The sequence below is a fragment of the Azolla caroliniana genome, unplaced genomic scaffold, assembly GCF_043228905.1.
Source record: "Azolla caroliniana isolate FFs.n. ecotype wild unplaced genomic scaffold, voAzoCaro1.0.p SCAF_10, whole genome shotgun sequence".
NCBI lineage: Eukaryota > Viridiplantae > Streptophyta > Polypodiopsida > Salviniales > Salviniaceae > Azolla > Azolla caroliniana.
Window position 1 is genome coordinate 21,099,358 of NW_028230445.1, and position 26,450 is coordinate 21,125,807.

General features: G+C 37.1%; 1 protein-coding gene across 3 annotated transcripts; it reads right to left on the reverse strand.

Annotated features, from left to right (window-relative positions):
- Positions 1-11,978: 11,978 nt before the first annotated feature.
- On the reverse strand, positions 11,979-21,740 carry LOC147859549 (uncharacterized). Of its 3 annotated transcripts, none has more exons than XM_087325573.1 (22): positions 21,584-21,740; positions 20,957-21,080; positions 20,471-20,635; positions 20,258-20,332; positions 20,064-20,135; positions 19,746-19,817; positions 19,569-19,640; positions 18,145-18,216; positions 17,305-17,376; positions 17,155-17,226; positions 16,997-17,062; positions 16,770-16,826; positions 16,078-16,184; positions 15,860-15,934; positions 15,633-15,776; positions 15,208-15,482; positions 15,045-15,096; positions 13,903-13,988; positions 13,655-13,800; positions 13,051-13,195; positions 12,785-12,931; positions 11,979-12,314 (listed from the first exon to the last, which is right to left on the reverse strand). In XM_087325573.1, the coding sequence occupies exons 1-22, from the start codon at positions 21,687-21,689 to the stop codon at positions 12,114-12,116; spliced, it is 2,403 nt and encodes an 800-aa protein (XP_087181699.1). In that variant the 5' UTR covers positions 21,690-21,740; the 3' UTR covers positions 11,979-12,113. The 3 variants fall into 3 exon arrangements, with proteins under 3 accessions (XP_087181699.1, XP_087181698.1, XP_087181700.1); XM_087325572.1 differs by having other exon boundaries at positions 15,621-15,776; XM_087325574.1 differs by lacking the exon at positions 18,145-18,216 and having other exon boundaries at positions 15,621-15,776.
- Between the last annotated feature and the right edge of the window lie 4,710 nt (positions 21,741-26,450).

The following is a 26,450-nucleotide window of genomic DNA, read 5'->3' on the forward strand; positions in this document are numbered from 1 at the left end:
GACAAGAAGTGGATGATGCTAATTGTCAATCATAGAAGTTTTTTCATCACCTTCATGAATCACATGCATGACATAATGTAGTAAGGTTAGAGGAAAATGGTATCATGTGTTCCAATCCTCAAGAAATTGTGAAGAAATGCATAGAATATTATACACAATTGTTGGATGTACAAATGTGTATCGATGATAATGTTAAAAAGGATAGAGATGTATTTTTTAATGGAGTGAAAAATCATGTATCACATGATGTGGCACAATCATTAGATGCTAATATTTCAGAGGATGAGGTGGAACATGTCATGTCACATCTTGCTAATGATAAGAGTCCTGGGTGGGATGGATTAACACATGAACTCTTTAAGAAATATTTGATTAAGTTAAAGGGGCCTTTTAATACGGATTTATTTCAGACAGTGTGGACATCAGGGGAAATGCCTCATTCTTGGAAGATTGGTTTGATCAAGCTTTTGCCGAAGGTGCCTTCTCCATCTTCCTTTGCTCAATGGAGGCCTATTTCATTGATGGGGGGAATGTACAAGATTTTTTGCAAAAGTGATGGCCAATAGGTTGCATAAGGTTTTACCTTCTATTATTCATAATGCTCAATATGGGTTTTTAGCAAAAAGAGACATTTTACATAATATTTTAAATTTTCAAATGGCAATTGACTATGCAAAGGAGTCTAAACAAGAATTAGTGTTGCTACAAATGGATATCGAGAAAGCCTATGATAATGTGGATTGGTCATTTATAAATCAATTGATGTCTCATATGGGTTTTGGTGATCGTATGTCTATGTTGATATACACATTAGGCGAGGGTTCAGTTTAACATGTGATGTTTAATGGAAGAGTAACACAACCGATTTCTATTCGGAGGTTAGTTAGACAAGGATGCCCGATAAGTCCTCTACTATTCACTATTCTGACACATCATATTCTTGTTAAGTTACACAATATGGATATGGAGGAAGAATTGCTTGGACTAAGGTTGCCATCAAGGAAGCCATGTATTGTTCAAGCTCTCGCAGATGACCATATTATGTTTTTGGCACCTAATCGGGAAAATATTAGTAAGACAAGAGATGTGTGGGAATTGTCTTCAAATGCTTCAGGGTTGAGAATTAATATACATAAATCTGTCCTCATTTCACGTACAGAACAAGATGTGTTAGGGTTGGGGTGGTCATGAAGGATAGTACATCGTGGTATGATTTGTTGTCACCTTGGATATCCAATTGGGATGGAAGTTTCTCATGTCAAACTTATTGAGTGGGTATCCAAAAGGTTGGATGATAAGTTTATGTATTGGAGGTCTCACTTTTGGCCTTTTCATGTACGACTTAAGGTGGTCCAATCTATTATGGTCTTTATGGTATCTTATTATCTTCCTTTGATCCCATGGTCAAAGAAAGCTCTTGAAATGTTGTCATGGTCGATGCGAATGTTGTTATGGAAAAGAAAAGGGAAAAGTGCCTTCTCATGGTTGGCATGGGATCATGTTTGTACTCCGAAGCGTCTTGATGGGGCATCAATATTGAATCTATATGAGCATATGGTGGCTCGTCGATTTACTTTCATTCGATTCATGTTTGAAGGTGTAAAACCTTGGACAGAAATGGTGGCATACTCTATAGAGAAGAACAAAATAAAGCTTGGAAACATGAAGGTTGAAGTGAATTGGTGGAATGTAATTAATTTTGACAGGGATGTCAAAAATATAGGGTCTATGATAGTTAATCATTTGTTGACATCTTGGTAAAGTATGTTGGATTTTGTGGAATGACATCCCCCACAAGAAAGGGGATGTGTCAATTCATTAGAAATGGAGGTTTTGGCAACATCAAGGTTGTTGAGGTGGGAAGGTAAACAAATTCTTAACCTTCAATTTAATCGGATGGCTAGATTGGGTTTGGTAACAGTTAAGGATGCTATGTTGGTTTCACAAAGAAGATTAATGGCTTTTTGAACAATAAGATCAACATTTCGTATTCCAAAAGGTTATAACTTTATTTGGGATATGTTGCAACAAATACTATCTTCGTATGAGCCAATTCCTGATTTAGATGGGCGATCTCAAGAGCTTGATTGGAGGTTTGTTGGAAATAAGAGGTTGACTATGATCTCAACGAATGTTGCTTATCACAAGTTGATTGACAAACATAAGTGGTTGGAAGAAAGGGTTATAAAGATATGGGGTTTTCATACGCCCATTACTTGATTGATGCTACACGCCAAGGTATTTATTTGGAGAGTTATGGTCAGAGCTTTACCATTAGGGGATGGATTAAAAAAAAGAAACATTACTAAAGGATCGTGCTTCTTTTGTTCGGTGGAATTGGAACATAGTAGGCATCGATTTATTTCATGCCTGATGGCAATGATGGTTTGGAGGTGTATCAATTTAGTGTGGTTATCTCTAACACGAGTAAGTCTATCTTCCTTCAGTTGGGTTTTTGCACACCGATGCCTCATTTTCAAATTATTTTTGAGTTCTTGAGGTATTGGGGGCTATGGTTCAATTGGAATATGCGGAATGCCTTCATTTTTTATTTGCAAGTTGGGGTGAGAAAATATGTTCTAAAGTTAAAAGGACTTCTTTTGTAGCAATTGACAGTGCTAGAGAAGTCACGAAATCTCAACCAGGAAGAGAGAGAACTTTGCAAGGTCACATATCATCATACTCGCCATTTGAATTGGTGTGTAGGGTGGCATTGAGTTTGGTGTCGTAGTATTCTTTAGATCCCTTTGTAGTAAGTTAGTCATGGTGGTGTTTTTTGTTTCGTAATGAAAGCCATTATTTACGAGAGAGAGAGAGAGAGAGAGAGAGAGAGAGAGAGAGAGAGAGAGAGAGAGAGAGAGAGAGAGATTAACGTTTTCTAAGGCCAAAATTGGCCCATGAGACAATTGGTTTACAACAAAATGGGGTATTTATCCAATCATTAGAACTAAAAATAAAATAAATAAAATAGAACTTAAGCTAAAAGAGTTCTAGTTGTGTACAAAATGTGGTATATTCGATAAAGGAAGTGACTTTGCACTAAGCCTAATTTCATTTCCACCCAAGCCTCTCGAAAAGAACTGGAAGGTCAAAGGGTTTCAATGTGGGTGTAACTCGTGGTCCCGGTGTAGAGAGTGCCCCAACCATGACTTCTAGGCTGTGTAGCTTACGTTCCCTTATTTTCTTAATTGCTTCTACACCACATCGAGTTGCTTTGAAACCTAACATCCAAAGGCGTTTGGTTCTTCTTTGGTTTTCTGCTTCATCAAGGAAGAGGCTGAGTGGTGTAGGTGTGTCAACATTCGTTGTCTCCCCATGTCCCTGAAAAACTTCATTTGTTACATGTTGGTGAATATTAGAAACATTATTGTCAACATTTTGTAGCTTATTCTCTCTGTGTTGTTTTAGCTCTAGGATGTATCTGCCCACTTTCTTTAATCTAGAGTGTCTAATAGTTTGGGGAGGGTGGGAGAGGAACCGAGTATGTCTTGGTATTTTTCCCTTATCTTGGCGTAAGTTGGACACTTGCATGTAAAGTGGTACCCATCCTCTATCTCTATATGGCATAACCTACATATCCTTTTCTCCCTAGGGACTCCATTAGTACGACCATTCTCAATCTCAAGTTGGTGAGATCATATTCTCAAGTTGGAGAGAGATCATTTGTAATTTAGTTGATGTCTCATATGGGCTTTAGTGATCATATGATTAATATACATATTAAGGGAGGATTTTGTTTCGCATGTGTTGTTTAAAGGAAGAGTAACACAACCTATTTCTATTCGACGATTAGTTAGACATGGATACATGGTAAGTAATTTATTATTGACTATTGTGAGATACCTTATTCTTGTTAAATTACACAATATGGATGTCGAGGATGAATTGTGTGGATTAAGGTTACCATAAGGGAACCCATGTATTGTTCAAGCTCTCGTGGAAGATAATATCATGGTTTTGGCACCTAATCGAGCAAATATTAGTAAGATGAGATGCTTAAGGGTTGAGAATTAATATGTATAAAATTGTCCTTATTTCATGTACAGAACAAGATGTATTGGGGTTGGGTTGGGGTGGTTAGGAAGGATAGTGCATTGCGGGATGATTTGTTGTCACTGTGGATATCCAATTGGGGTGGAAGTTTCACACATGTGAAACTCATTGAGTGGGTATCAAAAAAATTGGAGGATAAGTTTATGTATTGGAGGTCTCAATATTAGCCTTTTCATGCACGACTTAAGGTGGTCCAATTGATTATGGTCTCTATTGTATCTTATTATCTTCCTTCGCTGTTGTGATTGAAGAAAGCTCTTAAAATAATGTCACACTCAATATGGATGTTGTATGGAAAAGAAAAGGGAAAAGTGCCATGCCGTGGTTGGCATGAGGTTATGTTTGTATTTCGAAGTTCTTGGTGGGCCTCAATATTTGATTTATATAAGCATATGGTGGCTTGTTGATTTACTTTCATTCGATTTATGTTTGATGGCGTACAACCTTGGATGGAAATGTTGGCATACTTTATAGAGAAGACAAGAATTTAGCTTGGAAACATTACAATTGAAGCTAATCGGTGAAATGTTGTTAATTCTGGAAGGGATGTTTAATTACATTTGTTGGCAACTTGGCAAAGGATGTTGGATTTTGTGCGATGGGATCCTCCACAAGAACGGGGATAAGCCAATTCATTACAAATGGAGGATTTGGTAATATGAAGGTTGTTGAAGTGGGAAGGCAAACAAATTCTTAACCTTCAATTTAATTGGATGGCTAGATTAGGTTTGGTAAAATCCTAGGATATTATGTTAGTGTCACATGGAAGATTAATGACATTTTGAACAATAAGTTCAACCTTTCGTATTCCAAGAGGTTATACCTTTATTTGGGATAAGTTATAAGGATTACTATCATTGTATGAGCTAATTCCTGATTTAGGTGTGGAATCTCAAGAGCTTGATTGGACATTTGCAAGAAATAGGAGATTGATTATGATATCTACAAATAATCCTTATCACAAGATGATTGATAAACATAAGTGAATGGAAGAAAGGGTTATAAAAATAGGAAATTGGTAAATTCACAATTTTTTCCGTATTTCCACAGTTTTTTTTTGAGTTCAGAAATATGATTATTTGCACGACAAATGAACGTAAAAATTGTTTCAAAACTGTTTATTAAGATTTGGAGCATGTTCTAGCATTGTGTCCAGGCTCTCCACACTTTAAGCAATTTCGCCCCTGTACATATTCAAAATGAGATTTGTCCCTTCTAATTGAAGCTCCCTTATTTTTGGCACCCATTGGTCTTCCTTTTTTGTGCTGAAGAGGTTGAATATCTTGAATTTCTTTGGTTGGATCATCCAAAACACTTTGAATACGATTAATAAATGATGACGAATGAGTCTGAGGATTGTTGTACAACTCATTATGTAATCTCTCTATAAGATTTTTTCTTGGTGAAATATTTTGACTCAAACTAACATTGGTAATGGCTCTAGAAGATGCATTCAACTCTAAGAGCCATTGAGAGTCAATATATGCATCAATTAGTACTTGACCTTCTTCGACCAGCTCCCTTATTGTGTGTTTGCAAGGTAATCCCAATGTTCCAGTGACGCTTTGGGTGCAAACCTTTTTCATTTCCTCTTCATTCAATGATTTCTTGTAGTGTTTAATTATTTCATCCAATGCAAACAAAGACAACTTCTTCTGCGATTGTTTTAACAACCCAATTTTGCGTCTATCACAGACAATCAATTTTTGACGTTCAATTTCTTTTAAAATCTCGGCAATTTGATTTTTCCAAAGCAAATTGAGATTCTTTACCACTCTTTACCACTTCTAGTAAATTTCGTTTCCCATTTTTGATGTAACTTTTTAAGATCCGATGACTACCTTCAGCACGAGATGTAGTGATAGAATTAAAATGATGTATATCCTTTACGTAATAGGTTACAAACCTTTCTTTCCAAGGTAATCACGTTTGAAGTATATACTCATATGCGTTTGGATTTGTGATCTTGAATATCGAAAAATCATTCATATTTTGATTGAATTCATTCACAGTTGATGAATAGACTAATTCCTTCCATCTTTGTAGAAATATTTTCCATTCGTCTTCTTTCTTGAAAATCCTTTACATTTGGAACCAACGTTTTTGTTAATGTGCCATATGCAGAGGACGTTTTTACACATAGGGAATGTCACCGCAATAGCATTCATCAGTGCCAGTTCTCGGCTTGACGCTATTACTCTTGGACTAACAATTGAGCTAAATTCCCTTAACGCACATTTATATGATTCTTCCTGCTCATCAAGAAGAAATGCAACAACAAAATTGAACGTCTGATTCGTACATGCAATTCCCATGAAATTTAGTAAGGGCATGCCGAATTTGTTAGTCTTGTATGTGCAGTCCAAAAAGAAAACCCCATCAAATCTTTTAGCAAGCTTTACAACTTCATTGAACGCCAAAAATAATCCATTAACTCTACCGCCGTAATCCAAGCGCAGCTTACCAGTGTATTCTGGGGACGCGATAATATCTGACAATGTTTCCAATGGAGATCTGCCCTCCAAAAAATCTCTTTTAACACCCTTTATAGCGTTGAACACGTTCGCGTTCACAAGTGGAAGGATCGCGCATAAATGGAAGGATAAGGGAAATTTTAGGGGTTTTTCAATGATTTTACAAAACACATTGATACCAGTATCATACAAGTTCAAACATACTATGAAAAAGGTTAAAAATCCACTATTTTCGTGATTTAGAAGTAACTAAAAAAAGACGAATTTCAAAAACATACATTCTCAATTTATATCACAAACTTTACAACCAATGTTATTTTATAAGAAACGATTTTTGGGAAATCATAAGAATTCAAAACACATGATTTTATATTACTCGATTTGTTACAAGCGGAATGTAGTTACACTTAATAGCCAAATATACATTCATGATCACTCCTTTACGGAGAATCACTACTATAACTAATATACAATGACGATTCCTCCTCATCATCCTCGGATGTACCAATCAGTGCATTATCTTCGTCATAAACCAAATGGTTTGACTCTAGATTATATGTAGCAGATCTCGTTTGCCTTTGACTCGAGCCACCTTGTAGACCTAGTAATTTTTCTTTTATTATATCTATTGTTGACTTCCTTAATCGTCCGGCTTTTGTAAGTGTGAAGTCGTACACGATGATATCCACATCAGAGATATCAAGGGTCGAGGTGTTACGAATGTTTCGCTTCCTCTTCCTACCTCCCCTTCTTGTTTGGCATTCAATCATCTCCAATGTATACTTACCTGTAAAAGCATTTGCACTTCTAGTGTTGTACCAATGAACATTTATAGACTTGATCGTGTTTTCTATTTCATGCATTAGCACTTCTAGAATTTTACCAACCCAAAATTGGTGGCCATGTGAGTTCTCATCAGCCGGCGTTGCAATCAACATCCCCGCGGTGAGCTCTTGCAAATTTCCTTGCCATCTAGCTTCGGCTGCTTTGGTCATCCTTGGTCCCACATAAATGTCTCTTTGTTGTGGATGGACCAAGCTGTCATTAATCGCATTTACTAGTCGCTCCGGACTTCTATTTACGCGATCATGTTGCAACGACCATGTGAATGGCGTTTCCAAATTCCAATTATCAACAGATACACAATTGTCTATAATTTCTTTCTGATCACTATAAAATACATCCCACCATGACGTGTCTTGTTGTGCGGCATATTTCTTGGCGGCCTCAATATGTTTTCTTTTTTCTTCTAAGGCTTGGAGCCATGACCGTTTTTGTTCTAATACCAAGTCGCTCTGCAACTTGTATACTTCTTGGATTGAAGCATTACTTTGGGACTCTTTTTTCAAAGTACTAAGTATCTCCTTCGGTTCAACATTAGATTCGTACATCGATTGAACTTTTATCTTACTTTCACCATCTAATTTCCTATATTTCGAATGGCCAATCAAACTATCAGGTATCTCATGGTTGTGATCACCCGAAATCTTTCAAACATACCAAACGCCTTTTTTGCACCCACAAATGATTTCAAATGTGCAACCTATTAGCTTGGATCCCTTTTTCCTTTTCTGATCGCCATTGCTAGTCTCCTTGACCTTTGGTTCTCCACCCAAATCACACTTCAACTCAACTCTGTTATAAGCAGATCTTTTCATTGTTAAAACAACACTTTGCTGAATGTGGGTGTGTGAGGCTCATGTTGATGGGCATCTGTCAAGTAATTATGTGATGAGGCTTAGTTGCTTCATTTATACATGATGTTTTGTTGTAGCCATTGCAAAATGGCTTGTAATATATGAGTTGTATATTATTCCATGTACTTTTTCTTAACTAATGGAAGTAGAATTTATTTATTTATTTTTGGTAAAACAACACCTTTTTGAACATATTCTGCTTTGAGAGCTTCGATCATAGCTTCTTTAGAAGAATAGCCAGATTCCATCCCCCCCAAAAAACTGTGAAAATATGGAAAAAACTGTGAATTTACCAATTTCCTAAAAATATGGGGTTTTCGTAAGCCTATTACTTTGTGGTTTTATTTGATCAAGGTAGGTTGGTGTTCTTGCTTGATGCTACAAACAAAGGTATTCATTTGGAGAGTTATGGTTGGGGCTTTACCATTGGGGGATGCATTAAACAAAAGAAACATTATTAGAGGAATGTATTTATTTTATTCAATGGAATTGGAACATAGTAGGCATCAAGTTCTTTCATGCTTGATGACCATTGACTTGTTCCAATTTCATTTCTTGGGTTTTGGTTTTGTCCTAATTCAGGACGTTGTAAGGTTTTCTCTTTGTAATGATATTTGAGCATGTTTTGTGTCCTAACTTGTGTCCAAATCGTGTTTTTGCATGTTTTAAGGACCCCCATGAAATAGGGGCATGACACTAAAAAAAGTTGTGGTTGTGTTGTTGTCCAACAAAGTATCCCTTTATCTCTTGAGTTCTAGCAAGCATAACCCCAAGCACTTTTGTTTTCCATTACCTTGCATAGTGGGGCAAAGTCTTGGTTAGAGAGGTAATATTATCTCCTTCTTTTTTCATAAAAAACAGTACTCTTACAAACATAACCTGCTTCGGATTGTACTGTTTTTTATGAAAAAAGGAGACACAATTAGCAAACTCTTTCTTCTAGAGATACACATGGGGCCAAAGTCTTGGTTAAAGAGGTAATTATCTCCCTCTAATTTCATAATAAATAGTACATTGACAAAAATAATGTTCTTCAGATTGTACTCCTTTATGAAACAATTAGGAATCGGCAAAGGTTTGGCTTTGGGGGAATTTTCAAACTTGAAATGAATTGGCTCTTAAGCATAAACCAATTTAAGAGCTGATTTAGCCAAATTGATTAGCCTTAACCAAGTTGCGAACTAGTTATGCCCAAAACGGTTCAATTCGGTTCAAGCCATCCCAAACTGGTTAAGGAAACTCAAGCTTGAACCAAACCGAAGCGCCAAACCGTTTAAAAGCAATTAAACATCTCGGTTCCGGCTTGAGTAGAGCCATTATCGAATCCTAGACACAGTTACCAAACTCTTTCTTCTAGAGATACACATGCATATCGGCCTATCTCAATCTTTAATTGATGTTAAGAGCTTTGTAATGTCCTATCACACTATGCAATGCATAGGGTAAATGCATGTGCATATAGGCCTAATCATAGTATGAACCATACATATCATACATGCATTCGCATTTGAGTATGTTTTGATAATTCGAGTATGGTAAACACCCTTGAAGTATGGTAAAACATTTTTTAAAGGTGAAAAAGCAAGTTTTTTTAAAAATAAACGTCAAGAAAAAAACATGAGTATGGTTTCATAAGTGTATACGCATTAAATTTCAAACGTATGAAAATGAATGCTTGAATAGAAGAATGCAAATATTATGTTCTATGGGACTAATGATAAATCCATCCTTCAATTTGTATAAAAAGTGTGCTTTATGATTTTACATTTTAATTTTAAAATTTTAAAATTTCCCGTTATGGAAAAATCATCACCCTTGGTCCTTGCCCTGACCACTTCTTTTGTATATAATACTCTCTGATTTTACATTTTTGTAGCCCTCAAGCGCTTTTCTTAATACTAACGAAGGAAATCTTTTTGAAAAGGAAAAAAAAAGAAAAAATTCAAAAATTTAAGATCTTTCTTAAAATATCAAAATTAGGCCTAAAATGTTCAAAAACATATTTTAGAAATTTATCAAGTTTCAATACTAAACGGTCAAACCATTTAAACCACGTCTTCAAATTGTTTAAACTAGAAACCATTAAGCTGATAAAGGCTCAAACCGAAATGAAACCGTTAAACCCCCAAACCGAACCGAACCGTTTACAAAAACCTAAAATTGAACTAAATCAAAACCGAACCATTTCAATTGTTAAGCCATTAAGCCGTGGTTTTATGGTTCAGTTTGGTTCAAACTGAACTGTTGCTGATTGTTACATGCTCTTATGTTATCTAAGTTGATAATATACCAATTTGAATCATTTTACTATTTCCCCCTTTGCTTATGTTTATGGAAACAATCCAACCTATAGTGGTATGTGGGGATAGTGCATCTATGCTTGTGCCACGTAGCTTGAACCATTGTTGCCTTTCAATGTTATTGGGGACTACAACACAATTTGAATATGTGTAATGCTTTCATGTTTGATAGTAAACATGGGGTGAAAGCCTATATGAAGAAGTTGAAAGGAATTCTTATGTGGAATTTCTAGATGTTAGAGCGTGTGGGGATCACTTCCTCAAATGCATATAGAGGTTTTCTAATGACATTACAAAAGTCCCTCTCCCAACATAGGATATATAGGTAGAGGTGATTAAGAAGTATTGTAAATGTGGATTTTACATACAATTAATTTAATTGTGTTCTTTTACCAAAAAACAAAGAGAGAGATGAAATGGTATGTTAATATTTTCAAAGACCATATTGACCTATGAAACCAAAAGTCACATATATGTGTTAAATCTAATTAAAGAAAACAAAACAAATTGCAATTAAACTACGCATTTTCCCTATAATGAGGATTTGATTGATGTGCAATGAAATATGAACCACGGGTATAATTAAGGTAGAGGATCAATGCACAAAATAAATAAACACATACCTAGAAGAGGACAAATGTGAGTGGAACAACGTAAGGACACTCATATGCTGATCCCACATTAATGAACCATTTGGAGCTCATGCTTGACCTCAAGCAATGATATGTGTGTGTCCTCCAATGCAAGCTACCTCTCTTATGTGTTAATCTGAATGCCAAATAAATCACACAATCAAGCAATATTCTACAAGGTGTTGCTTGTGCTTGCATATAGGTGTCTTAGCTTGACCACATGTATTTGTGCATGCCTTGCCTCCTGAGAAAATTACACAAACGTCCTTATAGGTGTAATTAGTGAGAGCACAAAATAACATTGGCCATAAAACACACAACTTTGATAACAGAGTTTGGTCAATTGTGCCTATGTCTCCAAACCTATTCTAGATCATTTTACTAAAAGGAAGAAAATATACAAAGTGGTTACAACATTCTATTGCAAACCCTCACAATATTCTATTGCAAACTCTCTCAAATTCTCAAATTCTTTTTGGAGATACTTGAAAATGAAATCTTAGGGGTTTACATGGATTCAAAATATCATGGGTTGCTAAAATTGAGGCAATAAATTTGGCAATGGTTAATTCACTTCCATTGACAATTGCCTAAGTTAGGCACCCCCTTATTTTTAGCCAATAATGGTTGGTAAAATTTAAGCAAGAAATTAGGCAATGGTTATGCACCTCGATTGACAAATGCCAAAGTTTAAGCATGGACACAATCCTTACAGTAAGCATTTACTCCAATGATAACCATCAAATGATGGGATGGTATACACAATCGTTTGCATTGATAGCTGTACCATCACCTCAATTATGGAAAAAAGAAGAAAACAAATCAAGGGTACTCTCATCTGGTGAGAAATAAATTTATAAGATGTGTGCTTGAAACCAACAAATAGCAAGCAAAAAAATCAGTAAATGTCAAACACATACTGCTGCAAAGAACTCAATATTTAGCCTTGAAATGCTGCTACCGTCCTGACATTAAAGTGCTGTTGTCCATCATACTGTGATCTAAGATAGTGGAATTTGGTGATGGTTCATGGATTAGAACAGTATGAGTATGTTCGTCTGAAACATTGTGGTCTTCAGGAATGGGCTTTGCATTTGGAAAATCGAGGACTTGTGAAGCCACTGACCAACGACATGCATCTAGAATTGTTAACACTACCTGAATTCACCATTTATATGATGTTAGATGTCAAGACAATGATCCAATGCAGGTTCAACACTGCCTAGTTAACAAATATATGAGTAAACAATGCTATGTACGAGTTAACACATGCATCTCGCATTATAAAATGGCTGCCAAAGCCTACCTTTACTAGTAAACAAAACCGATGCAACCACAACTACTAGTACATTAAAGAGCACTAGTTAGTGTAGATTAAGGATTTACCTACACTCAGTAGGATGTTGATAGATCAATCCAATCCACAACTATGAATGAATGAATCATAAACTGATAGTATCACAAGTTTAATGCATATATATCTACCCAAAATTATTATACACTGCCCAATTCAAGTTATAGAGCAATGTGATCCCAACTTTAAGTACATTAAAGCATCGAGTGAATTCATTGTGATGAGAATTTGTTTCTGGGTGTACTTGGCAGAATACATATTTACAGTATTTTACCTTCATTGATGGCCTGTCTTCAGAATCGAATGATGCACAGTCCATGGCAAGCTTGATTATATCGTCATATATTTTTTTCGGATAGTTGTTTGCCAACCGAGGATCAATAACATATTCTAATCCCATTGTTTTCAGTTTCATCTTAGTCTGGATATAAGGTCAAGACAGGTTATTGCTTCCATGTTTCACATAATGTGCATAAAAAATCTAATAATACTTCCAACTGTAAATCAATGCACCAACTATTTTTATTAGTATTTATTTACCCATTCTATGAGATTCCGGTCATCTGTTCTTTTGTTATCCACAGATCGTTGCCCTGTAAATAGCTCTAATAGGACCATGCCATAGCTGTAAACATCGCTTGCTGTGGTTAATTCTTCTCTCAAAATATATTGAGGATCAATATATCTGCAAAGACCATAAAAATGCATGTGAATAATCTTGTTACTGTCGAAGGACACCTTACATTGTCTTTTGTTCTCAAGGGAACATGATTTGAGAAAAACATTCCTTTGGTGTATATTTTTATGAGAAAAACTTCATATAACCCATTTCTTCCGCAAAATTCCCCTGGTCAAGCCCCCAAAGAGAGAGAAAGGGGATGAATTAACCATATAATAACTCAACGACACATAATTGAGAAAAGAAGGGATGAATTGAGCAATGTAATTGCTCGCAGAGCACTAATAATTCGTCGGAGGGGATTGACCAACAATGTCATTTTTGCAGAAATTACATAAGAATGTAGGGCAATTTCTGGGAAATAAAGAAAAACTTGCGGGTATCTGAGACTTCTTTCCTATTGTTAAAATTTGTGAAATGCCTTATGAAACAATAAGGATAATGTCATTGACAGTAGTATACTACCCAACAGTTCCAGCAGGTTTAGTTGCAAGCTCTGCACCAGTGTCAGGAGCGATTCTTGAGATGCCAAAATCTGATAGCTTAGCTATCATATTAGCATCAAGAAGGACATTGCTTGGCTTCACATCCCGATGTATAACTGGAGGGTCCTGCATAATAATCACCATAGATTGTTTTTAACCATATGAGAAATGACCAGATATACATTAAGAATCATATATGGCATCAAATGTCCAGATCAAATTTATTACCGCAAAAGAATGCAGATATTCCAATCCTTGTGCAATGGCAATGGCAATGTCAAGTCGTGTCAACCAGTCAAGATTAATGGTGCTCTCTGATTAATGAACAGTACCCCAATATGAGCATGTGTATTAAGCACTGGATTTCGCATAATAAAGATTCAAAAGAAAAGAGCCTCTTAAATAGTTCAGGTAACACTACACCTATGTCTCTTATCCACACATACAATATACAGTGTATCTTATATAAGTGTGCATGCATGTATTATATAAGCTCCTCATGAAAATTGTTCCTGGAAACTAATCAGAAATATTCATGAAGCTGGAATGCTCTATTGGAACTTTTCTCTTTCACTGGAATAATGGCGTGCTCATGAAAACTATTCGTGGGAATATTATAGATCTAGGTACTAACGTAAGCTTAAGATAAGGATAAAGAAAAGATAGATAGAAAGGAGAAAGAGAAAGAAGGGTGCCGATCCACCCGACCACCCCCGAGCGAAGGGATCGAGACGGACTCGAGCCTCGATCGGCATCCCATACCACCGCCGTGGCGTCGAGTCGTACCTGGTGCTGGCGCGCTCGCTACAAGAGTTGACCCACCACACGAGCAGAGTCTCGATGTAGTCAAAAGATGATCAAATGAGGGTAGCTAGACCTCTTATTTATAGCGATACCCAAGGCCCCTAGGCAAGTTCACACTTGACCTAATGAGTTGTCTCAATCCCGAGGATTAAAAGTAATCCTCCCCTTCTTTACACTCTCGTTTAACCCTCACACTTATCCACGTGTATAGAATACTACGGTAAATTCTTACCACGGGATATTATATGGTCATGCCCGTAACAGGGAACTTGTCAGAAATGTTCATCACGCTGGAATGCTCTACTGGAACTATCTTTATTGGAATTCATCTTTTTGAAAATTGGCAGACACTTCTGTGTGCTTACTTGTTTTCCAAACATATTTATTTGTAGATGGTTTCTATATTGTTTGCATTTAGATGGCCACATTAGTTGTGCATGGATGACAAAAGAATGTTTAAACAGATGCCTAATAATAATGCATAACATTTAGTAATATAGAAAGTCCATACAGATAGATACCCATGAACTAGGAAATAGGAAGAGATTTAGAGATTGGAAACATACTGAAAAGCATGGTATGTAAATTCCCATTTGACATATACTCATATACAAGAATCTGAGAACAAAAGAATGTAAAGTTAATTAACGTGCTTGCTCCAATACAATTTGACACATGATTTCTCGGCAAATTATTCATTTCAATTGTGCAAAAAATCAAGAAATTTACCTGGATTCCTTTGTCTTCACAAAATCCCAGCAGACGCACAAGGTTTTTATGGTGAAGCCTACTAAGAAGCAGAACCTCATTGCGAAAACCTGAACTACTTTGTATGGACGACAAATGGGCACGTTTGATAGCCACCTCCTTTCCATCAAGCATTCCATAGTATACATTTCCAAAACCCCCCACACCAATCTCATGCTTACTGCTAAAATCATCTGTTGCTTTGATGATATCTTGAAGTTGGTAGTGAACTATGCCCTCCGGGCCTTCCCAAACATCTATGAGAATTTGCATGCATTGTAAGTCTTCTAACAAAATCTAGTTATGTATAGCATGCATGCATTTACAGGCAATTTAAACATGCATTTTGTACAGAAACAAACAAGCAATGAGTATCTCAGAATGAAGGGAATCACCAGATATTTCACCTTGTGGATTGAAATATTTGTCATAATAATCTTTACCACAGGTTCTTAAACAGATCCACCACATAAAAGCTAAGATTAAAAGAAAGGCTCCAATTCCAATGATAGAACCAATCAATACCCACTTTCTTGATCCAGAACTGGATACTGTTAAAGGAAACAAGAAATAGAAATATTTATATCTCTGAAATTATTGAGCTGCTCAGAGTCACCTATGATTATCAATTCACCTGCTGTAACAATACCACAAACACATGTAGACTTATCCTGAACAGTTTGACCTGCTGGACAAGAAGGGCAGCTGCCTGCAGATGGTTGCAAAGACACAGTTCTAGCATTTAGTTGCAAAAAAAGTCATCGCATATCGTAGCTTCATAGAAGAAGTTCCAAATCATGGCGCCATTAATTAAGCAAACAATCAGATGTCATCAGGGGAATATGCACTTACCGTTAGGCACTTTACTGAAAAAGGTTTCACAATCATAGTATGATTGTCCACACCTAATTTTGTCATTGTTATTGATAGGATCGAAACAATTTCCAGAAGTGTTGAAGCTACAATCCAATCACATTGAATGAGCAATACACCATGAAAAGTATGCCAAGTTATGTATAGAATATAATTATTAATAACAGCCTTTCCGAGTGCCCAACATTAATAAAGTATATAGTTAACTGAACCATTTAGACTTCTCTTGGTATGGTGCTTGGTATAACTTCAAATAAATAAAATTTGCATGTAAGATGTATACTTTCACCTGTTCAACTTAGATATCCTACTGAATTCCCTAAAGAAATCATTGCATATATTTAAGGAATAGAAACTATGAACTCCAAAGCTTTATATTAGACCCATTAGTGTATGATGTTCTCTAGGTATTTCTAGATAGGATGGGGCACATTAGAGAACCATGATTGCAGAACTACATCTCAACTTTTTGTACAAGACGTAATTTTATTTTAATGTTTTCCGTACATAAATGGAGGCTTCTTTCATTTTCAATTTGGAGATGAAGTAATATAATGGAAACTCCATATCACAGATATTATAACTCTAAATACCAAGATTGAGTAGTTTTATGGCATCCCCATAGCTGATCTTGATATGTTTTCTGATCTGCCTTGCGAGAAATAACTTACATAAGATTTGCTGGTCCTGTTGGCTGGGGGCCTGAGAGATAATTGCATGTGAATGACCTGCAGTTGTTTTAAGAAGAAAAACAATCAATGCTTTTATTTTATTTGTTTGCATGTTATAAATTAAGCATCAAGGTGGTAAAGTAAATGATAAAAATGCATTATGAAGGCAACAAACTACTTAATAAAAATGAATGGAATAAAAAAATGGGATCATAATGTACACATACATATATCTCGTCTTTGCATTTGTTAAATTGGGGATAGTGCCATAAAAAATATTATAATCCAGACTCCTAATAAACAGAAAACAGGTCCGGATATCAGAACCACAGTAATGAGCAATAAACAAATCATAAATCAGATATGTTAATGCATACAATCATACACGTTAAATAGGCCAGGCAATTGCGGTAACCACTGAGGAACATATTTTGTTAACAAGTTTCGGTGTAGCCACCTGATCCAAAAAAGCAAAAATCCTGAACCAATCAGTAATAACGAGTCAAAAAAAATATATAAACCATAAACAACATACAGATTGTATAGTTGGGTCATGTTGCTCCAGGAATCAGGTATGCTGCCTGTCAAACGATTTCCATACAACGATCTGCATACACAACAAAGCCACACAATTGAAATACTACTGGAGACAAATGAAGGAAACCACTTATGCTTGTTCCAAATAAATTCATAAGATCTTATTTTCCGTCATGACCTGTAGATTCCCTACGCATCAAATCTCTAGATCTTCTGAAGCTTAGAAAGCAAAAATAAAGAAATCACAAGATTCAAGATGTTCATGAATAAAATGTAAGGAGACATTTGTGTGATTCCTCGAGAATCTTTTTGATTTCCTTTCTTGGACAATCTCGTGCTTGACGAATCATATCCCATCCCACGACACAACCCTGAGATTAGGGTGAATTAACAACTGCCATGTACAAAAGGGTGATGAGTTGCCACAAAAATGAGACTATAATAAGCCCCCAAGAAATTATATTTGGAATAGAGAAGAATGCCCTCAAATCATTGAGCACAAAAGAGATGAAAATGCATAATCTATAAGAGGTTCTTTGGATAACATGGAGGGTGACAGTCAACTGGCAAAATTACAACGTTTGGAGTACAGGCGGTTGTTTGACAAGGTGGAGTGGTTTTACTTTACACCAAAGTATTTATTTAAGCTGATAGTTAGAACTTAACCTTGGTCAAAAAATGGGTAATTTCCTGTATTTACGTATTTCATGCACAGCCTTAGGGTTTCTCTTAATACTGATTAGTATCTTTTTCTTAGAAAAAAGAAAAGAAAATACAAACTCGTTGACAGCTCAGACATCAGTAATTTTAAAGATTGCAGAACGAGTATATAACTTACATATTAAGCATCTTTGTCAACTGTCCCCACTCTGAAGGAAGGCCTCCATAAAGATTACATTCGTGAAAGTTTCTTCAAAATAAGCACAAGAAAACAAGAGACTAAGTTAGTAAAGTTGACATAGAAGATTTGAGTTAATATATATCCACAACCTAAAATACAGCGTAGTAGTGTGCATTTTCATAAGTGACAAGACCAGGTTTATATAAAAGACACAATGCTATGGATTCCAAGGAGAAGACTGGTACTTCATCGTCAATATATAAAATACAAGTGCGAGGAATACAATTCGTGAAGACGGTATCTGAAGTTTGTGAAACACTTCAAACTGCCAAATTTTAGTGGCTTTCCAATGTTTTGACAAATCATAATGAGACTGAAGAAATATTTCCGTCTGTGCATCAAAGAACATTGATGAAATATTATTGCATATCTAATAAGCCCTCTTTTATATGCTCAAAAACTCATCCAATTGAAAAGATGTCAAATCAGCAAGCACGAATTGAAAATATAGAACTATCTCACTTAAACCATATGGGAAGTATCCCTGGTCATTATTGTTTCACTGCATTATTTAAAAAATTACAAAGAACATGAAGGTTTTAATTAATTGTTTTCATATCGAATACTTGTGCTAGACAAAATATTCACGATCCAAGGACTTATGAGACTACTACTTGCACACAAATATTTCTTCAGAAACATACGGTTATATTGGCCCTTTTTGGTATCCATGTTAAGTTCATCTGTTCCATAATGGTGATACTGACAACTGCATCTCATCTGGAAAAAGAATCATGAAATTTGTTTGATTCTTCCCAGTTCCTACACTAAGAATATTCATCAAAGTCCACTAAAGTCATAATTTATTTCACTCAGATGTGCCAAAGACTCTTCTTCCATTTGAGCCCGACTGTTGCTGTAGCACTACATCACCACCTTTGAACCAATGATATCCAAGAACTAACATATGATTTTAAGATCTTTATGACCATCATGTGCCTGAAAATGAATCACTAACTTTAGGGGAGAGAGAATTGAATCATGGTGATCATTGTCTTCGTCGTCTGTATGTTTTTTATGGTGCACAATGTAAATACCACTTCATACATACAGAGAACAGGGATCAAGGATAATAAAAAACACGCATGGTAAACTCCAAGAAAGAGTGAAGAAATCAACAAAGAGTGTTGGTATGCTTAATAAATTTATATTCTGAATAAATCATTGTGCACAGTAATGAACAATCATGAATCTAGACTAGATAAAAATGCATATCCCAGATTATATTAAGTAAAAAGTTTTTAATATAGAGGAAAACGGCCCAAAATCATCATTCAGGTTAGTATGATGCATAGTTATGTATGTTGCACGAGCTCTTACATAATTAATTATGAATAACCATATTAGTGTTAGGTTCTTACATGTAAGACAAGTTGACCAGATTTCCATATTCAGGTGGCATTTCAGAATCTAGGTTATTATTCCATAAACTCCTGAACAAGACAATGATGTCAATAACTTATAGCTTTTCAAGCAATTTTGACAATCTATTCAACATGGGAACAGGCATGCTTCTGAAACCATAAAAAAGGAGTTACATTTCTCTAAGATGTGTCAGTTTGCTGAATTCTGGATGTAATGGGCCTGCAAAGCTATTATTTGCAAGATACCTACAAAACAAAAGAGCATATTTGAAATATTTTGCTGTCAGGTTAAAAATCTATATAAAAAATCCTTAAAATCTTTTCTTGGTTCTTTCTTTCTTTTCAGAAAAACAAAAAAACATGCACATTGTGATCTAGAGAAGGTTGCAAGAATTAATGAATCCTTCTGATCCCAATAAAAAGGAAAAGAGAGAGAAGTAAATGATTCATTGCCTAAATTTCTTGGTTGACTACATAGAAAGATTTACTTACATATACTCCAGTTTAGTCAGCTGTACAAGTTCCTTAGGAAGCTGTCCTTTGATGCGTGTATTATCTATTTTTCTGAGAAAGAAAGAAATGCAAATATTAGGATATCATATAAGTTTTCTATTAAATTTATTAACAGAAACTAATAGCATACATTGACAACAATACGTAGATATCTTGTAGGTTTGTATACATACAAAGTAACTAGATTCGTGAGGTTGAAAATCACAGATGGAAAAGTATCCAATTGAATAGGGTTGAAGCTTAAATTCCTGAAGCAGAAAGAAGAGTTGAAGAATCTCAATACATAATGCATAGACAGTGTGATAAAATCCCACAAGGAAAAATTCCCTAAAATTTCAAGAGATGTATAATATGCACAAATTATGGGTAATCCAAAATTAACTTACAAATTTTGGAGATTGATTAGGCCTTCCAATGCAGAGAGGTCTCCAGAAATCTGATTAGCAGTGAAATTTCCCCGTCTGGGATTGCTTAAATCAAGTGTTGTGAGATACTCCAGATTTCCTATTTCTCTTGGTATTGGTCCAATTAAACCAACACCAGGCAAATTCCTGCATAAAGCCTCTCTTGATAAGCAATGGCGATCACTAAATACTTATCCCTAACCACCACAACTGATCACTTTTGCCATAAATTCAGCAGTAATCACCCCAATCGAGCACTAATAGTCCAATCACACAGTTTAGGACAATGCAAAGTTTTTGTCGATTTCTCAAACTGAGGATGGGTTGTTAGGGATTTTTAATCAAATTAGTAACAGAACATTGGTACACATTTCACAAGGCAAAACAAGCATGTACAAAAGAAAGGAACAGTAGAAGTTGTGAAGAGTTTTCGATAGATGGGTAAAGTAGAAAGTGAAGTAAGATTACAAATTGATCACTCTGCCACCAGGGTTGCAATCCACACCCTGCCACTGTTGCTGGCATGGGTCAGTGCCCACCCATGAGGTGAGGTTTATTTTCCACGATGTCATCGCAGCTAGCAGAGAAGCTCCTGGTTTTGAAACAAGGAATCACAGTCATTCGACATAGCTAAAAGTTCTTTACAATGAAACCAGAAAAAAACTTGTGCAATTTTATTCTTCATAATATATGGAGGGATTTAGAATCATATCAAGAAGCATATGTAATTATTCTTCACAATGCATGGAAGGATTTGGAATGAGATCAGCGAAAAATCACATTTAGGAAATGGACAGTTGGAATGAAAGGATTTAGAATCAGATCAAGAAGTACGTGTAATTGTTCTTCACAATGCATGGAAGGAATTGGAATGAGATCAGAAAAAAGTCTCATTTAGGAAATGGACAGTTAGAATGAGACCCCCAAAAAAGCTTGCATTCTTCAGCAATATATAAGCAACAAAAATTTAGAATGAGATAAAAAAACACACGCATACATTCCTTCCAATCAATCACGTAGAAAAGAAATACGAGAAAAAACATACGATGTCTTTAATGCAAATGAGATACGTAGGAAGTAAGCTTTTTTTCTTACCATCTGAAGTGCTATCTGCTGCAGAAACAGAGGATGAGGGGATCCAAGCAGTGATAAAGAGTAGATACAGCATAGGGAGAAGAAGATAGCAAGGATATGGATTCATGATGAAGGGTATCAGGATTAGCAGAGGGTAAAGGTAGGCAAGCTAAAATGGTAGCCAAATCAAGGAGTAGTTTACAGAAAGGAAACAGAGAGCAACAATAGATGAGAAGGTATGCATAGCTGATGAGAACTAAGCATTCAGTCAGACAAATGATGGAGGCAAGAAAAGAGAGAGAGATGAAGGGAGCAGAGATCAGAGAAGACCATTCTATGAAAACGACATAAGCATTCACAAAATCCTATCTATCTATCTATCTATCTATCTGTCTATTTTGTTATGCTGTTTTTGGTGTGAAACAAAACAAAGTTTTGTCAAAGGTGTGTGTAAAGTCAATGATTTAGAGAAAGTCTTATTATGTATTAGGCTTTAGCTAAGGCTGTCTTTTTTGGCCCTTGGAATCGCCCAAAAAGTACACCTCCTCTCTCTCTCTCTCTCTGCTTCCAACTCAACCCACTGATTCTAAAACACAGGAAAAAAAAAAGTCTTTGTACATCTCACAAGTACATAATTCACAAATATGTTGACCCTACCCTTCGAATTGAGAGCCACACTCCACATTTTACCTACATACTTTAAATGCATATTTATATGTATGTAATAGAAAATGTGCACACTCTCATCTCATCATTAATCGGTTACGAACTTACGTCCCCATCCATCACATCAATCCCTTGGGCCTCCTCCCTTTGCAGGGTCACCACCATCCATACTATATATATCAAGATTCGATGCTCGATGACATGTATGTGTATATATTATAATCAAGACGAAATGTAATTTATGTGTTATTTGGCACATGAAGAGGATGTTGTCAACCATGAGTAGCTCTCAACCCCCCTAAGTGCCTAGAATTCTTTTTATGACACAAGAAGGAGAGGTTTTACACAAAGGTCCATGTCGATCCTTTGTACCCACAGAAAACTTCTTCCTAGTTGTCCCTTTATCGACCATATGATTTTGGCTATGCATTGGTACAACTACTACACCCTTATTTTATCATTCAATTTGAGATTGGGTTGCGGAAAGGAAGGTTGGGAGGGAGACAAATAGGTAGAGAGAGAGAGAGAGAGAGAGAGAGAGAGAGAGAGAGAGAGAGAGAGAGAGAGAGAGAGAGAGAGAGAGGCCATAATGTACCTTGGTTTATAGGTTGTTCGATGGAGACCACAAAGTCGTCCGTTAAATTCATGCATTTTGTAATATCATTATGCAAAACTATCATCTTTTTGAGATTTGAGCCTTCGTGTATAGTTAAAAATATCGTTTACTACAAAGATAGTTACTGGATATACATCCATTGAGACAAAACATGACGTATGTAGTGGAATTGAGCCCATGACAAGGATTGAACGTGCTTGACACTCTCAAATTTGTGGAGTTGACGTTATAATGTAAATCACCAAACCCACAAAGAGTGACGCCACTAATAAATAAATAATCCATTATGTATATAGTTCTTTTTCTGAGCTTAGTTCATTATAACAAGAGGAAGGAAATTTTAACAATCTTCATGACTAACTTCTAGCCCTTCAATATTGCATTCATGGAGTCTACTTCATTTTTTATATTTTCTATAAACAATTAAAATAGGTCATATTGGTTCTTGGAATGCGATAATATAGATGTTGCACATATACAAAATTTCAAGAGAAGGATGTGAATGAGGATGAGAGAGGATCAAAGGATGATGTCACGACAAAGTGACATAAAATACATAGTTAGTGAGTATTGAACCTACAACATCACATCAACAGTTATTTTGATACAGTCTTTTCCAAGAATTTCAATCAAAGCATTACTTTTTTGCACTTCAAATGATGTCCTTTACGGTTGTCCGGACTACCGTGGCCCCACGCCTTGATAGTCCTCTTCAAAAATCCTCTTGGTTATCGTTGCTGAGAGTGTCGCGATTCTGCTCGTGGTTGGGCGGAATCGTAAAAAATTGGACAGAATGCCGATCGTCCTGGCTCTTCACTTGAGCGTATGCTAAACTGTTGTCCAACACTTTGGTCTCCATACGAGCCGCCGTAATGTAAGGTTCGCCGAGAATCACCAAATGGGAAGATGTCTCTTGCACGAAGAAGTGTTAGTTGATCTCAACATCCCCGACCTTTACTCGGACATTTGGGCACGCCCCGTGTAGCTCCTCTGTGGCTCGGGTCGCTGTGCGTATATTCCACCCGTGCTTGGTGTTGATCGGCCACCGACCTTTCTTGTAGAAGTCCATTGACATTAGATTGATTTCTGATCTGTGGTCGATCAGTGCCACCACCGTTCCTTCACATCCCCGATCCAGACCGTGGTTTCTGTCATCACTCTGGCCCAGTGTGGGTTCATGTAGTTGTTCTCCAGAAACTCCTCTTCCATCGCCACCTCTTCAATGTGGGCTACCCTCACCACGACCGACTTCTCCGGCTCTGGCTCCGTCGAGAGCCGCTTCCTTTTTATGAGGTCGATGATGGAGTCATGGAACTCCTTCGTCGAGATCCTAAGCACTTCCCTTAACGAGAGTTCCACCCAGCTGGATGTACAAGACAAAAATTACAACACTCTAATTATGAGTGTATCAACCACACAGGGTTCTTGGCGTCTGCCGTTACACACACAACTATGGCGTCGCTCTCTCTCTTTCTCTTTTCTACACTTTCTCTCTCGTATCTCTTACGTTGTCATCACCACTTCACTATGTTTGCCCTAGATGTGTTTATACCGATACATCGTATGGACTATTTACAATTGTAGCCACTGCTACATATCATTACTATTATTATTACTATAACAATAATAATAATCTGTTTAAACAATCGACTCTCTGTTGTCGACTATTTCCGAACAGTCGGTTCCTTCGACTCTTCGACTGTCGGCTACTTTCGAACAGTCGGTTCCTCCCATTGGAGGGACATATCCCCAAGAAACTCCCCCTTTACTCTTGTAGGAGGGAGTTAGTCAATCCTATCTTCTGTCGACAGACTCTAAGACTTCTGTCCATAGGTAGGTTCTTCGTGAGCATGTCGGATCCATTGTTATCCGTGTGGATCTTCACAAGTGTAAACTCTCCTTCTTCGACTTTCTCCCGCAACCAATGATACCTTCTCTATATGTGCTTGGTTCGGGAGTGATATGCAGCATTCTTGGCAAGATGTATGGCACTCTGGCTGTCATAGTGAAGCAAGAACTCCCTCTACTTCATCCCTAGCTCGTTGAGAAAATTTCGCATCCAGATCAGCTCTTTGCCGACCTCTGCCGCTGCCATATACTTCTGCAGTCGTGATTGCCACGACACTGCTCCCCCTCCATAGGTCATCATTTACCCCGATGTGGTTCGGCTTGAGTCTACATCTCCCGACATGTCCGAGTCAGTAAAACCTTCCAGCACAAGTTTTCCGACACCATACCCTAGGCACACCCATGAAGTGCCTTTTAAGTACATGAGTATCCACTTCACCGTTGCCCAGTGTTCTCTTTCTAGATTACTCATATATCAGCTTACTGCTCCCACAACAAATGCTATGTCTGGTCTCGTACAGACCATAGCATACATTAGATTGCCGACGGTCGAGGCATATGGTACCTTCCTTATCTCGGCCTTCTCCTTCTCCCGTTTCGGGCCTGCTTCGCATTCAACCTGCAGTTTGTCGGCAACACTGAGTTGACTGGCTTTGCGTCCGACATGTTGAACCTTTCTAGGATCTTCGTCACATATTTTTGTTGTGACAACCATAGCACCTTTTGAGTTCTGTCTCGAACTATGTGCATTCCTAAGATCTGTTTAACCGGTCCAAGGTCTTTCATGGCAAACGACCTACCTAGAGCTTTCTTCAAGCTTTTGATCGTCCTTGTGTCTTGACCGACTATCAACATGTCATCAACATATAACAAGAGAATCAAGAAGTCTCCTTCTTCGTACCTTTTGACGAACACACAGTGATCGGCCTGTGTTTTTTGGAACCGGTGTTACATCATGAAGGACTCGAACTTCTTGTACCATTGGCGTGGAGCTTGTTTTAGACCGTACAAGATTTTCTTCAGTCGACACACCAGGTTCTCTTTCCCTTTCTCCTCAAAGCCTTCAGGTTGCTGCATGTAGGTTTCTTCTTCTAGCTCCCCGTGTAAGAATGCGGTTTTGACATCCAACTGTTCGATCTCCAGGTCCATATTGGTGCAAATATTTCGTCGAAGTCGACACCCTTTTTCTGTTGAAAACCCTTCACCACTATGCGGGCTTTATACCTGGGCTCATTGTCGGCTTCTCCAGTCTTCACCTTGTAGACCCACTTATTCCTGAATGCTCTCTTACCTTTTGGCATCTACCAGGTCGTAGGTGTAATTCTCGTGCAAGGATTCCATCTCATCTTGCATCGCGCTCAACCATTTCTCTCTATGCTCGTCGGCAATGGCTTCTTCATAGCACTCCGGTTCACCTTCATTAGTTAAGAGGATGTATTGACTGGCATATGTTGTCGGTGCTTTCCTTTCTCTGAGTGGGTATCTCCGTCCACTCGTTGTTGGCTCTCTTTCGGATGTCTCTGCTAACTCTTCTCTCCGCTCAGATTCTTGCACCTCAATCAACATCTCTAGGTTGGATGACCCAACTCATACTCTTCAATTGACCTTAGCAGCTCTGCCAACTCTGACTCATAATCGGTCGGTCTCTCTGAATCAACCGACTCAGATTCGGCTGTGCCGACTGGCCGTCTCCAACAGCTGACGTTGTCGGTTCACTTGACCTTAGATTGACGGTAGTCGGGGTTGATTGGGATGTTG

What these genes read in the sequence shown, in the direction of transcription:
- LOC147859549 (XM_087325572.1), bottom strand. Translation starts at nt 21,689, where the DNA reads ATGAATCCATATCCTTGCTATCTTCTTCTCCCTATGCTGTATCTACTC. An exon ending in TTTCAGTAAAGTGCCTAACG is followed by an intron (nt 15,935 to 16,077) that starts GTAAGTGCATAT and finishes AACCATCTGCAG; the next exon opens with GCAGCTGCCCTTCTTGTCCA. An exon ending in AATATCTGCATTCTTTTGCG is followed by an intron (nt 13,801 to 13,902) that starts GTAATAAATTTG and finishes ATTATTATGCAG; the next exon opens with GACCCTCCAGTTATACATCG.